This window comes from Diospyros lotus, chromosome 2 (genome assembly GCF_014633365.1).
Source record: "Diospyros lotus cultivar Yz01 chromosome 2, ASM1463336v1, whole genome shotgun sequence".
NCBI classification, from domain to species: domain Eukaryota; kingdom Viridiplantae; phylum Streptophyta; class Magnoliopsida; order Ericales; family Ebenaceae; genus Diospyros; species Diospyros lotus.
Window position 1 is genome coordinate 23,300,666 of NC_068339.1, and position 16,246 is coordinate 23,316,911.

The 16,246-nt window shown below is 39.3% G+C and overlaps 1 protein-coding gene across 5 annotated transcripts in view; it reads left to right on the forward strand.

The window, feature by feature from the left end:
* Positions 1–16,246, forward strand: part of LOC127794888 (SH2 domain-containing protein A-like) — a 62,120-nt gene that overhangs the window by 34,080 nt on the left and 11,794 nt on the right. For all 5 annotated transcript variants that reach the window (XM_052326171.1, XM_052326172.1, XM_052326170.1 and 2 more), the window contains one exon: positions 15,388–15,638. In XM_052326171.1, coding sequence (XP_052182131.1) covers positions 15,388–15,638 — 251 coding nt within the window. The remainder of the gene's footprint in view (positions 1–15,387; positions 15,639–16,246) is intronic.

Here is a 16,246-nt window from a genome sequence, read left to right on the forward strand (position 1 = left end):
ATCTTCCAATGTTGTGAAGGTGTGTAGAGCTGATCCTAAAATGTGCCACAATCTTGCTGTAAATTTTGAGGTTAAGGAGCAACAACAATTGAAGGCTGACGGATTAGATAACGTGGAGGGATTTTTATCAAACAATAAGAGGGAGACAGCCCCAGCAGAAGGAAGACTTGCTGATCCTAAACAATGCCACCATATTGTTGCCAATTTTGGAGATGATAAGAAGAGGGGAACATATGTGGTAGCTGGTCTGTTAGAGTTTCAGAATGATCGATATTTGAAGGCTATAGGGTTGCAGATTTCAGCTGCTACCTGCGACAAGGAGCGGCTAAATTCATTGAAGGCATTTGATGTGAACACATTGACAGCTGAAGAGTATCCAAGAACAAAGAAGAAGTGGCGTAGAAAAGGAATGATAAAAGAAAGAACAACCAAACTAGAGAGAGTTGGTATTGGTTGAGGAGCAATGGCTAAATTGTTGTAAGTTCTTGGGGACAAGAACTCTTTCAAGGAGGGGGGAATTGTCATGACCTAAGGAATAATAGAAGGGTATTATGGTAATAGGATTGTAGTGGGTTGTTAGGATATTTTTTACAAGTTGTTAGAAGCACATGGGTGCTGTTAGGAGATTGTTAGAAATTAGTTAACTAGCTACTATGCCTATATAAAGGCCCCATTGTAAGAGGAGAAGATATGTTTTGAATGATAAATGAATATTCTGTTTTCTCTCTAAGTTTCTCTACAATCTCCCTCTCATTTCTCTATTCTGCTCTCCCTCATTTTCTCTCTAATTTCTCTCCCATTCTTCTTCAATTTTCCCTCTAATACATTCTGCCTTTAACCTTCATTCAATCGGATTCTTCTGATTGTCCATTTCAGTCCGTCATGAACCCTAGTTCATGATAGATTCTACCATAAAAGTAGCAAATGATAAATCATAGCATGATGAGGAACAAAATAGAGAGTCGGTTTAGGTGATCACTGAAATTAGTCCTAATTTACCCCAAAATACTCCTGAAACTGAGTTTGACTCACCTAAACTAGAGCTAGCAGATGACCATGACCAAGACCATGATTCTTCCCAATTTGAAGGGGATGAGGATGACAGTGATGTAGACTCTAGCTTAGGGGATCAACCAAATCCATATAGGTATAGTGTAACAAGAGACCGACAGCATAGAAACCGTAGGCCACCTCAAAGATACGGTTATTCTGACCTAGTTGCATATGCCCTAACCAGTGTAGCTGAAACTATAGGTGAAAAACCCCTCACCTATGAAGAAGCAGTGTCCTCTAAGGATTCTGATAAATGGTTGGAATAGCATCCCTTAAGAAAAATATTACTTGGAAATTGGTTGAAAGGCCAAGAGGGCAGTGAATTGTAGGCTGCAAATGGCTCTTCAAGATTAAAGAAGGGGCTGGAAATAATGCTAAACCTAGGTTCAAGGCTAGGTTGGTAGCTAAGGGGTTCACTCAAGTTCCGGGCATAGACTTTAATGAGGTATTTTCTCTAGTTGTGAGACACACCTCAATAAGGATTTTATTAGCTATCACTGCCCAATTGGATTTAGAATTGGAGCAGATGGATGTCACAACTGCCTTTCTTCATGGGGACATTGAAGAGGGGATTTATATGGACCAACCAAAGGGTTTTCAAGCTAAGGGAGAGGTGGAGAAAGTATGTCTTCTTAGGAAGTCACTGTATGGACTTAAACAGTTCCCAAGACAGTGGTACTGAAAATTTGATTCGGTTATAATAAACCAAAGATACCTAAGGAGCTCCTATGATTGCCGTATATATTTTAAACATATCACACCTAGTATTTTTATCTATCTGTTATTATACGTGGATGACATGCTCATTGCAAGTCAATCCACCAGTGAAATTCAGCTTCTTAAACAAAGGTTGAAAGTTGAGTTTGAGATGAAGGAATTAGGTGAAGCAAAGAAAGTTCTGGGAATGGAGATTTCTAGGGATAAACAACATAAGAAAATCTACCTGTCACAAAAATCATACTTAGCAAAGTTGTTGTCTAGATTTGGAATGTCAAATGCAAAAGCAGTTAGTGTGCCTTTTGCATCACATTTTAAACTGTCATCAGATCAGTCCCCAAAGGATGAGGAAGAGAGAAGAGAGATGGCCTATATACCATACTCAAGCATAGTAGGCAGCTTAATGTATGGTATGGTTTGCACAAGACCCGACTTGGCACATGGAATGAGTGTCATAAGTCGGTTTATGGTCAACCCAGGTAAGCCTCACTGGTTGGCAGTTAAGTGGATGTGAAGATATTTGAAAAGTTCTATAGATTATGCTTTGACTTATAGTGGTGCAAATCTAGAAGATCAACCAATAATTCTAGGATATTCGGATGTTGATTATGTTGCTGATATTGACAAATGTATGTCCACAACCGGTTATGTCTTTAGGTTATGGAACTCTACTATTAGTTGGAAATCAAGTCTCCAACATGTGGTAACATTATCAACTACCGAGGTTGAGTACATAGCACTTTCAGATGCTATTAAGGAGGATATGTGGCTAAAGGGATTAGTAAGTGAGATTCTAGGTGTAGAGGTTAAGACCACTTTGATGTGTGATAGTCAAAGTGCAATCCATTTGTCTAAGAACCAAGCTCATCATGAAAGGACAAAGCGTATAGACATAAGACATCATTTTATCAGACAAGTTATTGAAAATAAAACTATGATTCTAACCAAAGTGACAGAGGAAGACAATGCAACAGACATTTTTACAAAACCTGTACCTACAACTAAATTGAAGCATTGCTTAAAGCTACTGCAACTCGGACAATGAAGATGCAGGTTAGTGAGTAGGATGCAGGATCCTGAGAAAGGCCTAATCCAGTGCAAATGGGTGGAGATTTTGTTAGAACATTTGTACTAGATTAGTGTAATAGATATCAAGAAATGTTATGTAAAATTAGTGCTGTTTATGGTTTGTTTTAAATGGTTAGAAAAGGCTTCTAGAAGGATTGTCTCTAGAAGGACAATTGGCCGGTAGTTATGTAATGGTGAGTTGTGGGGCAGTTTTTCTGTTGTTGTTACTCCCGCACCTATGGCTTATAAATAGGGGTCGGGAGTGGGCTTTAGGGTGTACTTCATTTTTGTGTTTTATGCGGGAAATTCTATTTTGTGCGAGAGAGGGTTTGTGTTGACTGTGTGCAAAGAGTGAGACGAGTATTGTTGTGTATACTCTGGTTAGAAACTCTATAGTTTTCAAGTTATATGGGCTATGTGAGAGTTCTGTCAAAAGCACATGTAATAAACCTATACAAGATAGTGGAAAAGTGAGGGCCAAGCCAATCTAGACGTAGGTCTCAATTTGAGACCAAACTTGGATAATTCTTGTGGTGTTCTTGTTTCTTTTTCGTGTTCTTTAATTCTGTATTTTGTTATTCTTGTTGCCGTGAGAATTTGAGAGACTATTCGAGTGCGAGTGTTGGAGAGAGTGCTGCAGATCTACTCTAACAGTACCGATACATGGTAGCGTAGCCTGATATAAGGCTACCGACAACAGTTATTGACAGCAGTTGCTAGGCCTTTACAGCAGTTACCACTACTCCTACAACTCTAGCCACTACAGCACACTATGCACTAACTGGACCCTTCTGCTAACCTACCTCCTAATTCTTCTCCCTCATAACTACCATAACAACTATAACTAACCATAACACCCGAGATCCTGACATTCAGAACTTTCTTGGCCTCAAAAGATCAGAGAAACCGGCAGCCCAAGGAAATTGAGTATGTGAAATCGGGAGCACTGGAATCACTCTATCTTGCCAATACACAGCCACACACACTGATTCAACCCACAACAGAAAATATAATAAGAACAGAAATGAAATAGAGAAAGAACATGCAAACCACACAATGAACACAAGCTGTTTTATCCTGGTTCAGATCACAATTCGTGATCCTACATCCAGCCTCTTGTCCCGAGAGCAAATCCACTAGAATCTTTAAAAAAACAGTACAAAAAACTTTCTCCACCAGTACACTAGTCGCGATATTACAAAGCTCTATCTCTCTAGTCTTTTCTCTCACTTTAAAACACTCGCATAGAATGAAAATGAATGATGATCCGCGACTGCCCCCTATGCCTCTTATTTATAGACAAATAGGGCGGGTATTACAAGGTTTATAACTAGACTACACAAAGTCTAATATACCTCTCATACATATACAACAGTTAAAGACTCTTTCTAACTTAACTTATTTCTGCCACTTGTATTATCCTTGGTTTCTTCTAGTTCTTCTAGGCTATACTCGATGCAAAACCATAACAGAGTAGCTTTCAAATTGCAGCTTTTTTCCTTCTCTTCCACAGCTTGTATGGAGAAATCTTGAAAAACTTATGTAATTTCTTTTCACAATCAATTTACAGGCTCCCATCTCCAAATACAGTGGACCATCCTTGTAGCACTTGTAAGTTAAACCTCTGAAAGCTACACGTGCCTCAGCTGGTTCAGGGAAAACAACCAAAGCCTAAGTTTTTGTTGGAGGGAGAATAATTTTTTCCAACTCTTGTAAAGCTCTGGAGAAAGATTCTGGAAGCGAATAATGAACATAAGCAGTTCCTTTGGACCTCTATGTACTTTTATCAACAACAATATGAACTTTAGATGCGTTGCCAAATCTGCTAAATGCTATTCCAACTCTTACTCAGTGGTAGTATATGGCAGATTGCGAACAAAAAGATGACCAGTCTCTAGATGTTCTATTATCATATTTCAATCTTGGTGATTGATTGTCTAAATCAATAATCTCATGATCAGAACTTTCAGAAAAGTTATCTTGAGCATCCTCTTCATAAGCTTCTCTTTTTAAGGAATCAGGTTGTACCCTTGGACCTACTTTCCAAACATCCTGGACCTCATTGCTTTTCTTCGGAGAATGCATTCCACTGCCATCATCATCATTGTTATTGCTGTCATCCTCCTCATCAGTACATTCTGAATTAGACCACTCTTCCTTCACTCTACTCTTGAAATAATCCATATCTGAAGTAAACTCATTGATGGTCAAATTGTTGATTTTTCAGTTGGTTGAATCTCTAATGACTCATTTTTAGCTTTCTCAGATTCATCTATTATAGCCATCGCTCAAGCCAATTTCTCATTGCATAAGGCTGGTTCAATTTCAAATCCTGAAGAACCAACTGTCCTGGGAACTGTTCCATTTCCTTGAAGAATTGGATCAGACCGTTCCTTAGGAAAAAAATAGTAGGAAGACTAACCTGATACAATTTGGAGAACATTAACATGAGTCTATCTAATTTCCTTGCTAATCCGTCCATTGAAACCTCAATTTTTTATCCAACTCAAGAATTGCATCATGATGTCAGCCAAATCCATCAGCCATGGCAAGAATCTGTAGGAAGCTAAATCGGTGGCCTAGGATGTGCTTTGATACCAAATTGTCAAGACCCTAGGTTTTGGATCTAGGGATTCTAGTAGATAATTGGGAAAGATGGAAGAAAGAGAGAAATGAGGGAATTTAGGGAGAATCATGAGAAGAATCAGAAATGGAGAGGGAAAGCAGAAGTAGGCAAGAGAGAAACATGATCAAGACAGAGAAGAACAGAGAGGGAAATCAGAGCCTTCTTTACTTCAAAAACATATTAGTATCGATGCATGGTAGCCTACCTCCTGCTAACTGCTCCCTTCTGCTAACCTACCTCCTAATTCTTCTCCCAACATATTCATAACTACTTTGACAACTATAACTAACAGCTATAACACCCGAGGATCCTGACAAGAGACAATGTAGGTAAGTCTCTAAACACTGATTTACTCATTCGGTTTGGCTATCTGACCCAGGATGGTATGCAGTAGACATATGCTGCCCTGTGCCCAAAGATCTAAAAAGTTCTTGCCACAGTAAGCTTGTGCCTTGTCAGAAACTATGAACTGTGGCATTCCATGTAGCTTGACAACATGATCTGAAAATGTCCGAGCCACTTCTTGTGCTGTAAAAGGGTGTGAGAGACTTAGAAAATGGGCAAATTTAATGAACTGATCCACCACCACTAGAATACAGTCCTTGCCTTATGATTGAGGTAGTCCTTCTACACAATCCATGGATATACTCACCCAAGCCTGCATAAGCATTGCCAATGGCTGCAATAAACCAGGTGCTGCCACTGTTTCATGCTTACATCGTTGGCACACATCACAAGACATCACAATATCTATCACAGATTGTGGAAAAAGAATACTTTCAACTTTCTTGAAAAGTTGTTTGCTATGTATAGTACACGAGCCAATCCCTCTTATAGAAGCTAGGAGAGGCTCAAGATGGAAAAGAACCACTATACAGATTTGGAAACCAAAGATATAAACATCCTGTCTATAAACATTTCCTAAGAACATATATATACACTTTTAGGAAAGCCAAAGAAATAAGAAAGCTAAGGAATTAAGGAAGTTTCCTAAGTTCAACTTAGGAAACTTCTTAATTCTATCAAGGCCAAGATTGCCTTGATATGCTGTTGCCGCCAATAAGGAAAGCTGCCACCTCATACACATATGGAAAGATACTGCTGGCTCCACTGCATGCACGATCTAGCATACACAATCACACAACACAACACTTCCCTTCAAGCTGGGGAGTGAATGTCAATTATACCCAGCTTGCTTACTAGAGTTTCATATTGAGTACAAGGTAGTCATTTGGTGAGAATATTAGCTACTTGCTGAGTTCAGGGAACTTAGGAAATTTGGAGAAGCCTGAAATCCAATTTTTCCTTAAGAAAATGCTAGTCAATCTCAATATGCTTTGTCCTATCATGCTGTACAGGATTATGAGTAATGTTAATGGTTGATTGATTGTCCCCCAAAAGTCATCGGAACCTTCAAATCTTCTAGGATAATTTGTAACCATAAAGCTCACATACACCAAGTGCCATGGCTCAGAATTCAGCCTTAGCACTGGATCGAGCCACCACCCCTTGTTTCTTACTTATCCAAGACACCAAATTCCCCCCTAGGAAGACATAATATCTAGTTGTAGATCTGCTGTTAACAAGAGAACCACCATAATCTACATCTGTATACTCTTGAATTTTCAAACCAGTTCTTGGGGTGAATAAAATTCCCTTACCGGTGTAGCTTTGAGATAGCTATCCTCCTCATAGCATTCATATGATCTTCAGTAGGATTATGTATAAATTGGCTCACTAGGCTAACAATAAAAGTTATGTCAGGCTTAGTATGAGAAAGATAAATTAGCTTTCCTACCAAACGCTGAAATCTCCCTTTATCCACTGCTGTCCCACTATCATTCCCCTGCAATTTTAGGTTAGGATCAACCAAAATTTTTGCTCCTTTTCCCCCCAACAAACCCGTTTCAACTTTCAATAAGCAAGTCCAGCACATATTTTCTTTGGGACAAGAAGATACCTTTTGTGAGTAAGCCGCCTCAATTCCTAGGAAGTATTTCAGTGGACCAAGATCCTTTATTTCAAATTCTCGAGCCAAATCCCGTTTTAGATGACCCTATTCATCCAAATCATTCCCAGTCACTACAATATCATCAACATAGATAAGTAGGGTAGTTATCTTCTGTATAGCTATGTTGCACGGAAACGGAAACGGGAAATGTTTCCGATAGGAAATGGAAACGTGGAAACAAACATTTTAAAAAAAAAAATAGGCATAAATAGGGTCCGAAACGAGAATAGGAAACGTTTCGGAAACGGGGAGACGATTCTTATGAGGTGTTTCCGTGCAACATAGCTCTACAATGTGCTTGATTAAGAGAGTATGGTCCCCTCTACTTTGGTGATATCCCATAGATGTGGCCTTTGAGAATCTTCCAAACCAGGCCTTCTTAAGTTTACACACTTGCCCATGCCCTGTTTCCACATGCTGAAATCTTGGTGGAACCTCCATGAAACCATGCAACATAGCTCTACAATGTGCTTGATTAAGAGAGTATGGTCCCCTCTACTTTGGTGATATCCCATAGATGTGGCCTTTGAGAATCTTCCAAACCAGGCCTTCTTAAGTTTACGCACTTGCCCATGCCCTGTTTCCACATGCTGAAATCTTGGTGGAACCTCCATGAAAACTTCTTCCTCTAAGTCCCCATATAAAAAGACATTTTTGACATCTAATTGTTGTAACTTCCACCCATAATTGGCTACCAATGTTAGGAGAACTCGTACAGTAGTCATTTTAGTTACGGGAGCAAATGTTTCGAGATGGTCTATGCCATAGGACTGAGTATAGCCCTTGGCAACAAGCCGTGCTTTATACCTATCAAGGGTACCATCTACTTTATATTTCACATTAAAAATCCACCTGTAGCCCACTGGTTTTATCCCCTTGGGTTTGGGTACCAGTTCCCATGTATGATTCTTTTTAAGAGCCCTCATCTCCTCTAACATGGCCTCCTTCCATTTGGGTTCTTTTAAAGCTTCTTCCACTGATTTAGGAATAACAATAGCATCTAATGAAGTGAGGAAGCCTCTATGTTTTTGGGATAGGCGATGATAGGACAAATAGTTGGCTAATGGGTATTTTGTACAAGTTCTAACCCCTTTCCAGATAGTAATGGGTAGGTTTAAGTCTGTTGGATTAGGCTGATGAGGTGAAGGGTCAGAGGTGCTGGGGGAGTCCTCCTCATGAGGTGCTACTTCCAAGCTAGGATTGGTGGGTGATACTGGTGGTGGCTGTGGCTCATCAATGGGCTGCTTTGTCTGGTACATAAAAGCAGAATCCTTGAATCTACTAGGAGTTAACAGCTTAGGCATAGCTTGTTCATCAGAATGCATTTGGGAGGCATGCATAGGGTTAGTAGACAGAATGGGATCATTAGGAATAGAATCAGGAAGCTGGTTAGTAGGTTTATCAAGGGTAGGTAACAGGTGCTCAAGGTCTGAATCAGCAGGTTTAAGGGTATCTTCCTGCTGTCCAAATGAAAGAAAATTAAAGAAAGATTGGTTTTCAAGGAAAGTCACATCTTTTGACATATAGAATTTTCAAGTGGTTGGATGATAACATTTATAGCTCTTTTGAGTAGGAGAATACTCAAGAAAAACACATCTAAGAGCCCTAGGATCCAATTTATCTCTATGGACTTTGGGTATGTGAACAAAACAAACACACCCAAACACTCTAAGAGGTAAGGGAGAATGAAGAGTAGGATCTGGGAAAAAAGATGCTAACTGTCGGAATGGACTCCTATTCTACAGCACTCTAGAGGGGATCCTATTTATAACATAGGTGGCTGTTAACACAGCTTCACTCCAAAAGTTTTTTGGAACGTGATGATGATGAAGAAGGGCTCGGGTGACATTGAGAAGGTGTCTCATTTTCCTCTCCGTTACTCCATTTTGTTGCGGAGTATCAATACAAGAGGATTCATGACTAATGCCCTATTGTTGGAAGTACTGATGTAGGTGATTATTGAAATAATCTCTTGCATTATTAGTCCTAAACTTCTTGATAGGTGTGCCAAATTGGGTGTAAATCATTTTGCAAAAAGAAGGTACAACAGTCCCAATGGCTGCCTTATCCTTTAGAAGAAACACCCAACACATATGAGTACAATCATCAATGAAAGATATAAACCATTTTGTCCTAGAACAGTTTCCAATCTTAGATGGACACCAAACATCAAAATGAATTAGATTAAATGGTTGAGAAGAAAATTTATTGCTGATTGGATAAGAAACCCGATGATGTTTAGCCACAATACATTCATCACATTGAAAGCTGTTTGGATCTAAAGAATTGAACAAAGTAGGGAACATTTGTTTCAACAAAACAAATGGGGGATGACCTAATCTAAAATGATGCAACCAAATAGAAGAGATATCATAAGCAGATAGAGATAAACAAGCCTTCCCATTCTGTTTCCTTTTAGAACAAGTGTTCAATCCTTCCAAGATATAGAGTCTATTGTAATCCTTAGCCACACCAATCGTCCTCCCTGTGTCCTTGGCTTGAAACTTACACGTGAGAAGAAAAAATAGAAAAAAAATTCAGGTCTTTAGTTAGTTTATGAATAGAAATCAGACTTACTGTCAATTTGGGAACATGATTAAGGGGCAGCCAAGGGTTAAAAGGAACTTTGCCTTTTCCAGAAATAGGAACAGATGTTCCATTTGCAATGGTAATGTGTTTAGTGGTTTTAAAGGGTTCATAGGTGTCAAAAACATATAGATGAGGGGTCATATGGTCAGTGGCTCCTGAATGAAGGATCCACATGTTATTCCTATCAGATTTAAAGGCTGAAAAAGTCCCATAAGTTAATGATTTACCTTGTTGCACCAGTGAGCAAGATGCTCCATCTTGGAATGTCCGAAGGAAGGATTTTAGCTTGCTTAGTTCCTTTGAATTTAGCTGAGTAGAACCAGCCTCAGTCATGTCCCCTTTATTGACGACTTCCTCTAGATCTTTATTGGAGATATAGTTATGAGGCTTCATGTTCTTGAAGCCTCCAATTCGGCCCAAAGCAGCTTCTTTTCCATGCAATTTGAAGCATGTTTCCCTGGTATGCCGTGGCTTCTTGCAAAATGTGCACCCTTGCCCCTCACTATTAGCCCCTTGGTTATGCATAGAGGTTGGTTTTCCAAATTTGGTTCCTCCTTCTTTGTTGCTGGTCATAAGAGCTGACCCCTCAGAGCTATGTAAGCATATCATATCTTCTATTCTCCTCGCTCCTAATGATAGCAAAAACCTCATTCATGCTAGGAAGTTTATCCTTACCTAAAACTGAACCCTAACTTGATCAAACTCTGAGTTTAGACCTGCCAAGAACTCAACAATCCGGTCCCTTTCAAGAATCTGATTGAGGGTGGCAGCATCCTCACTACACACCATCTTTATTGCCTGATATTGATCAAGCTCCAACCATAACCCTTTCATCTTATTGAAATAATTAGTGATTGATGACTGACCTTGTTTTGTAGTACTTATCTTAGTTTTTACCTCAAAAATCACTGAAGCATCCTTGACCTTGAAGTAGGTTTGCTGGATAGTTTCCCATATCTCTTTTGTTGTGCTCAAGAACATGAAGTTCTTGTTGATTTCTGGCTGCATGGTACTCCATATCCAAGACATGATTTGAGAATCTTCCACATCCCATGCTGTGAAAGATGGATCATCCTCCTTTGGGGTTAATCTGGTTAGATGGCTGCCTCTCCCACGACCCTTAAGGAATGTCTTGATAAGTTGGGCCCATTAGAGGTGATTTCTACCATCTAGCTGGTAGGATTGATGAACACTCGATAGCTCTCCTCCTCCATTGGGTTCCTCAAGCAAATTGATGTCTATCGAAGTCATGGTAGGGGCTATGGTTTCAGAGATTTTAGACATGGACTTTTGATGATAGGGAATGAATTCCAAGTGAAACGATGAAGGGTTGTGCAATGAAGGCACTCGGGGATGAAAAATGATGAAGGGATTGTGCAATGAAGGCACTCAGGGATGAAAAATGATGAAGGGACTGTGCAATGAAGGCACTCAAGGATGGAAAACGATGAAGGGACTGTGCAATGAAGGCACCAGGGTTTTACCGTATTAGGCTAGGATCAAGGCTCTGATACCATGTGGAAAAATAATACTTTCAACTTTCTTGAAAAGTTGTTTGTTATGAATAGTACACGAGCCAATCCTTCTTATAGAAGCTAGGAGAGGCTCAAGATGGAAAAGAACCACTATATAGATTTGGAAACCAAAGATATAAACATCCTATCTATAAACATTTCCTAAGAACATATATATACACTTTTGGGAAAGCTAAAGAAATAAGAAAGCTAAGGAATTAAGAAAGTTTCCTAAGGAAAGCCACCACCTCGTACACATATGGAAAGATATTGCTGGCTCCACTGCATGCACGATCTAGCATACACGATCACACAACGCAACACAGATTTAAATTGGCCCAATAAATATCTCTTTCACCTTATGGTAAGTACTCCAAATACCTAAGTGACCTCCCAAAGGTGATCATGTAAAGATTGCAGAATTTTGTTTTTGAGCTGGTCACAGTCTCCTATCACCATTCTGCCATGGAACCGTATTAATCCATTGGTCATTGTATAACCTGGTCGACTGGAGGGATCAATAATCAACTGCTCCAACAATTCCTTAGACCAGTTAGCCATATTATAGCTAGCTGTCACCTCGTGCAACCTGTCAGGAATGAGGGAACTGATGGCTGCAATAGTCCCTTCTTCAAAACATTGGGACAAAGCATCAACAACTAGGTTTTCCTTCCCTTTTCTATATTGGACGGTATAGTCAAGGCCCAATAGCTTAGTCATGCTTGTTATGATCTTAGGGGTAGGAAGGGAATATTAATAAATTACAGTTGTAATAATTATATTTGTAATAATCAGTTATATTTGTAACAGTTAGTTAGATAGTAATTATTGTAATAGTCAGTTATATGTTATTGTAATAGTCAGTTATAACACAGTTAGACGGTTAAGGAGAGGCTATATATGTAACCCAAGGTGATAGGAGAAAGGCATTGAATAACAAAATTATTCTTTTATCTCTCTCTCTCTCTCTTCCTATTATATTCTGTCCAGAATTCCATAATTGCCCAAGCCCAATTCTTGGTGCTTGATATTGTGGTATCAAAGCCAGGTTAACTAGTTGTGTGGGTGATAAGAGAAGTACAGTAACAACCGTGGTGAATTGCGATGAGGAAGGATGGTAGAGGGTACTAGAATGAAGTAATTGGAAGTGAGGATGGAGGCCATGGAGTTTGGGATATCCCAGACTCAAGAGACGATGGTACAAACTTAGGAAGATGTGGCTGTTGTGAAGGAAGCAATGCGCCGGGGGGGGGGGGGGGGGTTCAGAGAAGAACCGAGAGATCTTGGAGTAATAAAAGGAATCCATGGGGCAGTACAAGCAAAGATTGAATGGCGTGCTGGGTATGTTGTCCTTATTACCCCATTTTCGGCTATCGTTGGATTTCCCTCTAAGGCAGAATTCTGATCCAATTCTGTTGCCACAAGGCAGTATACCAAGAACTCAGGGAGATTTTGAGGCAGAGGAGTTTCCAAGGCAGAATCCAGATCTAATTCTGTGACCATCGGGCAGAATACCATTAATTAGGGAGATCTTGAGGCAGAGGAGTTTCCAATGGGACAAGAAGTACCAATTATAAATTTCCATCCCTTCCCTAATAACCACCCTCCAATGCCAAGGTTGGAAATTCCCATGTTTGATGGGATGAAGCCAAGGTGGTGGATTAGGAGGTGCAAACAATTTTTCCAGTTCTATAGGGTGCTGGAGGAACAAAAAGTTAACTTGGTTGTAGTCTACTTAAACAATATGGCTGATTTTTGGTTTCAAGGGTGGATCCAAGATGAAGGAAATTGTGGGAATTGGGTAGAATTTGCAGAAGGGCTGTGTAAACGGTTTGGAGAAAGGAACATGACCGATGTGATTGAGGAATTCAACAAACTTAAACAAGAAGGGATAGTGGTGGAATACCATGCGAAATTTGAGGAATTGAGGTCAATTGTAGGTATTGTGCAGCCGGGTCTAACAAAGTAGTACTTGGTGTATGCTTTCATAAGTGGTTTGAGGGAGGAGTTGTGTTCAATGGTAAAGATGATGATGCCCACATCTGTGAGAGACGGTTACTAGAATTGACGTTGGAGGCCATTTTCAAGAGACATAAGGTCCCACACTACTTTTTAAGAGCAGCGATGGGGATTGAGGAATTAATATACATTTTCCTAGAAAAAACAAATAAAGAATCCAAAATAGATTAGGAATAGGTTTACTTTATTTCCAAAATAAAGTAGAATTTGGTGTATATTATATTTTATTCTCATATATTTGAATTGTAGTTATTAAATTGATAGTAGGATTATATATATTTTTTCTTTATAAATGGCAACACTAAGAGGGTAAGACTTAGTTGCAACAATAATGTTACTCCGTGTGACCGAGAGGCCAATTGCCCCACATAAGGCTCACCCTCGACCTTCAGCACATGTAGCAGACCAAGAGGGGTTATATCCCACATAATGCGAGGGGAGTGGAGTCTAACTCACCCGCTACACTATAGTCATCATACATACAATGTCACCCTAACCATGTCTCTTTCATGAACATCACACACATGCAATGCACATGAAATCATGGTATATGCTACCACAAATCTTTCATGCACAAATCATTTAATGTGACACACATAATAAACCATACAGTGCCCCTTACAGTAGCCAATGCATGCTTTCTACCTCAGCTCCTTGCTTCTCCCGGGAAATTTCCCTTTCTTTGAGCACAACCTCCTCCCTTTCCTCACTTTTTCCTTCGTTCTTCTCCTCCCTGACTGGGCTTTCTCTATTGACCTTGTGGAAAGCTGCTCTATACCAATTTGTGTTAGAATCAAATGGTCTAGAGTCCTACTTACCTACTCCAAGTTGCTGAAGTTGGGTCATCCCCAGGTTGACACCCAGCTGCCTGCTTCAGCTCTTCCTTGACCCCTCACCTATCTTCTAGAAGTCTCCACATGATGCTAGAGAATTCCACCAACCACTAGAGTATTTAGAGATTCGCCTAATCTCATTTATTTAAGTCATCAATTACTCAGCCACTACTCCCACTTTCATAAACCTTAAACATAATTAACGAAATTTATATCAATGGAATCCTCTCTCCACCTAGCAAAAAAGTAAAACAAAAAAGGAAAGAATCCTCTCACCAAGCCTAGCAACATATTTAAAATGCTGCTCATTATTTCTTCATTTAGTCCCCCAAAATTAAGTTCAAAGTCAGCTGCTTACATCACCAATATGCACATACGTTTATGTTCTCTTAGAGGAATATATATGTGGCAGAAATTCCTTTAATTTCTATCTCTTTACTTGTCCTGTGGTGTAGCTTAGTTTTATCATTATATTGCAATATTGCCACCTCATACTTCTTCACTTTGTTTCGTATATTTTATTCTTCAACTGTGTATTTCTCATTTAGAAAGGGTTCCAACACCAAGAGCAGAAATTCCTTACTTAACGATAATTGACAGTTATATACACACACACACCCATCGCTTCTTTCCTTTGATTTTCTTCTGCTGTGAGCTCACCTCTTCATCAATTAGAACAGCATATGCACACACACACACACATTACATCTCATTTCTGTACTTTAGAACTCAACTCTGAGCAAGAGAATGAAGGAAGCTGCAGCGCTGAAATCCCTCTCCCAGAAGTGTCATACAATTGTAACATTTAGTGTTATCATTATTCAGATGATGGCTATGAGCTGTTTCTTTGACATTATATTCAGTTGTGACATTCTGTACTTTTATATCTTGACACGTGGATCTCAGCCTATTAAACTTATGAATTAGGTAGATAATGCATGTGGTAATAATTTGCAGAGACTAGAAAATCATGAAGTGACAGACAACTCCCCATCTGATTCGGAGGGCACTGGAGCAAGGAATCCAGATACCGAGAGGATGTCAGATATCAGGAATCCAGTTTCTGATCTGATTGTCTTCAAATACTGCTTGGGAGGCTTAAATGAGAGGGCCCTTTTGCTCAAGGAGATTTCCTCAGCAGCGTCTCAGAAAGAACTTGAAAACTTAGCACAGCTGGTCTCCTTGTATTTGGGATGTTCCCATCATGGGTAAGCTATACAGGTTATGCTACTTTGATATGTCCAAAAAAAAAAAAAAAAAAAGTTAATCTGTTTTATATTTGATTGAATATGGTAACAAGTAATAACCATTATCATTATGACCTATTTCCTAGTTCGAGCATACAAGTAATTGTCAAGAAAAAAAGGAAAAACTCGACTTATTATTAAGATGCAGCACAAGCTGTAAATTTATACAGCATAGGCACAACCTGCTTTATGCGGATTTAGGAAACTACACAGCCTGCCTTATGCAGATTTAGGAAACTACCAAATCTAGAAAGAAATAAAAGGAAGGCTACAACTACCGAATATAGAAAGAAATATACAAAAAAGATAGAAGACATAATATACAATCAAATCACTTAAATAAGGAAAGCAAAGTAATTAAATAAATCTCCCATGGACTCTCGTGGATATGAAGCAATATGAATCAGCCCCATAAGGAATATGAATCAGCCACATCTTCTAACACTCACCCTCAAGATGGAGAGTGGATGTCATACATTCCCATCTTGTGTAGAAGCTTGTGAAATATGCTATAAATAGATCAGCAAGTTGTTCGCCGGTAGGAACAAATGGAGTACAAATCAAGCCAC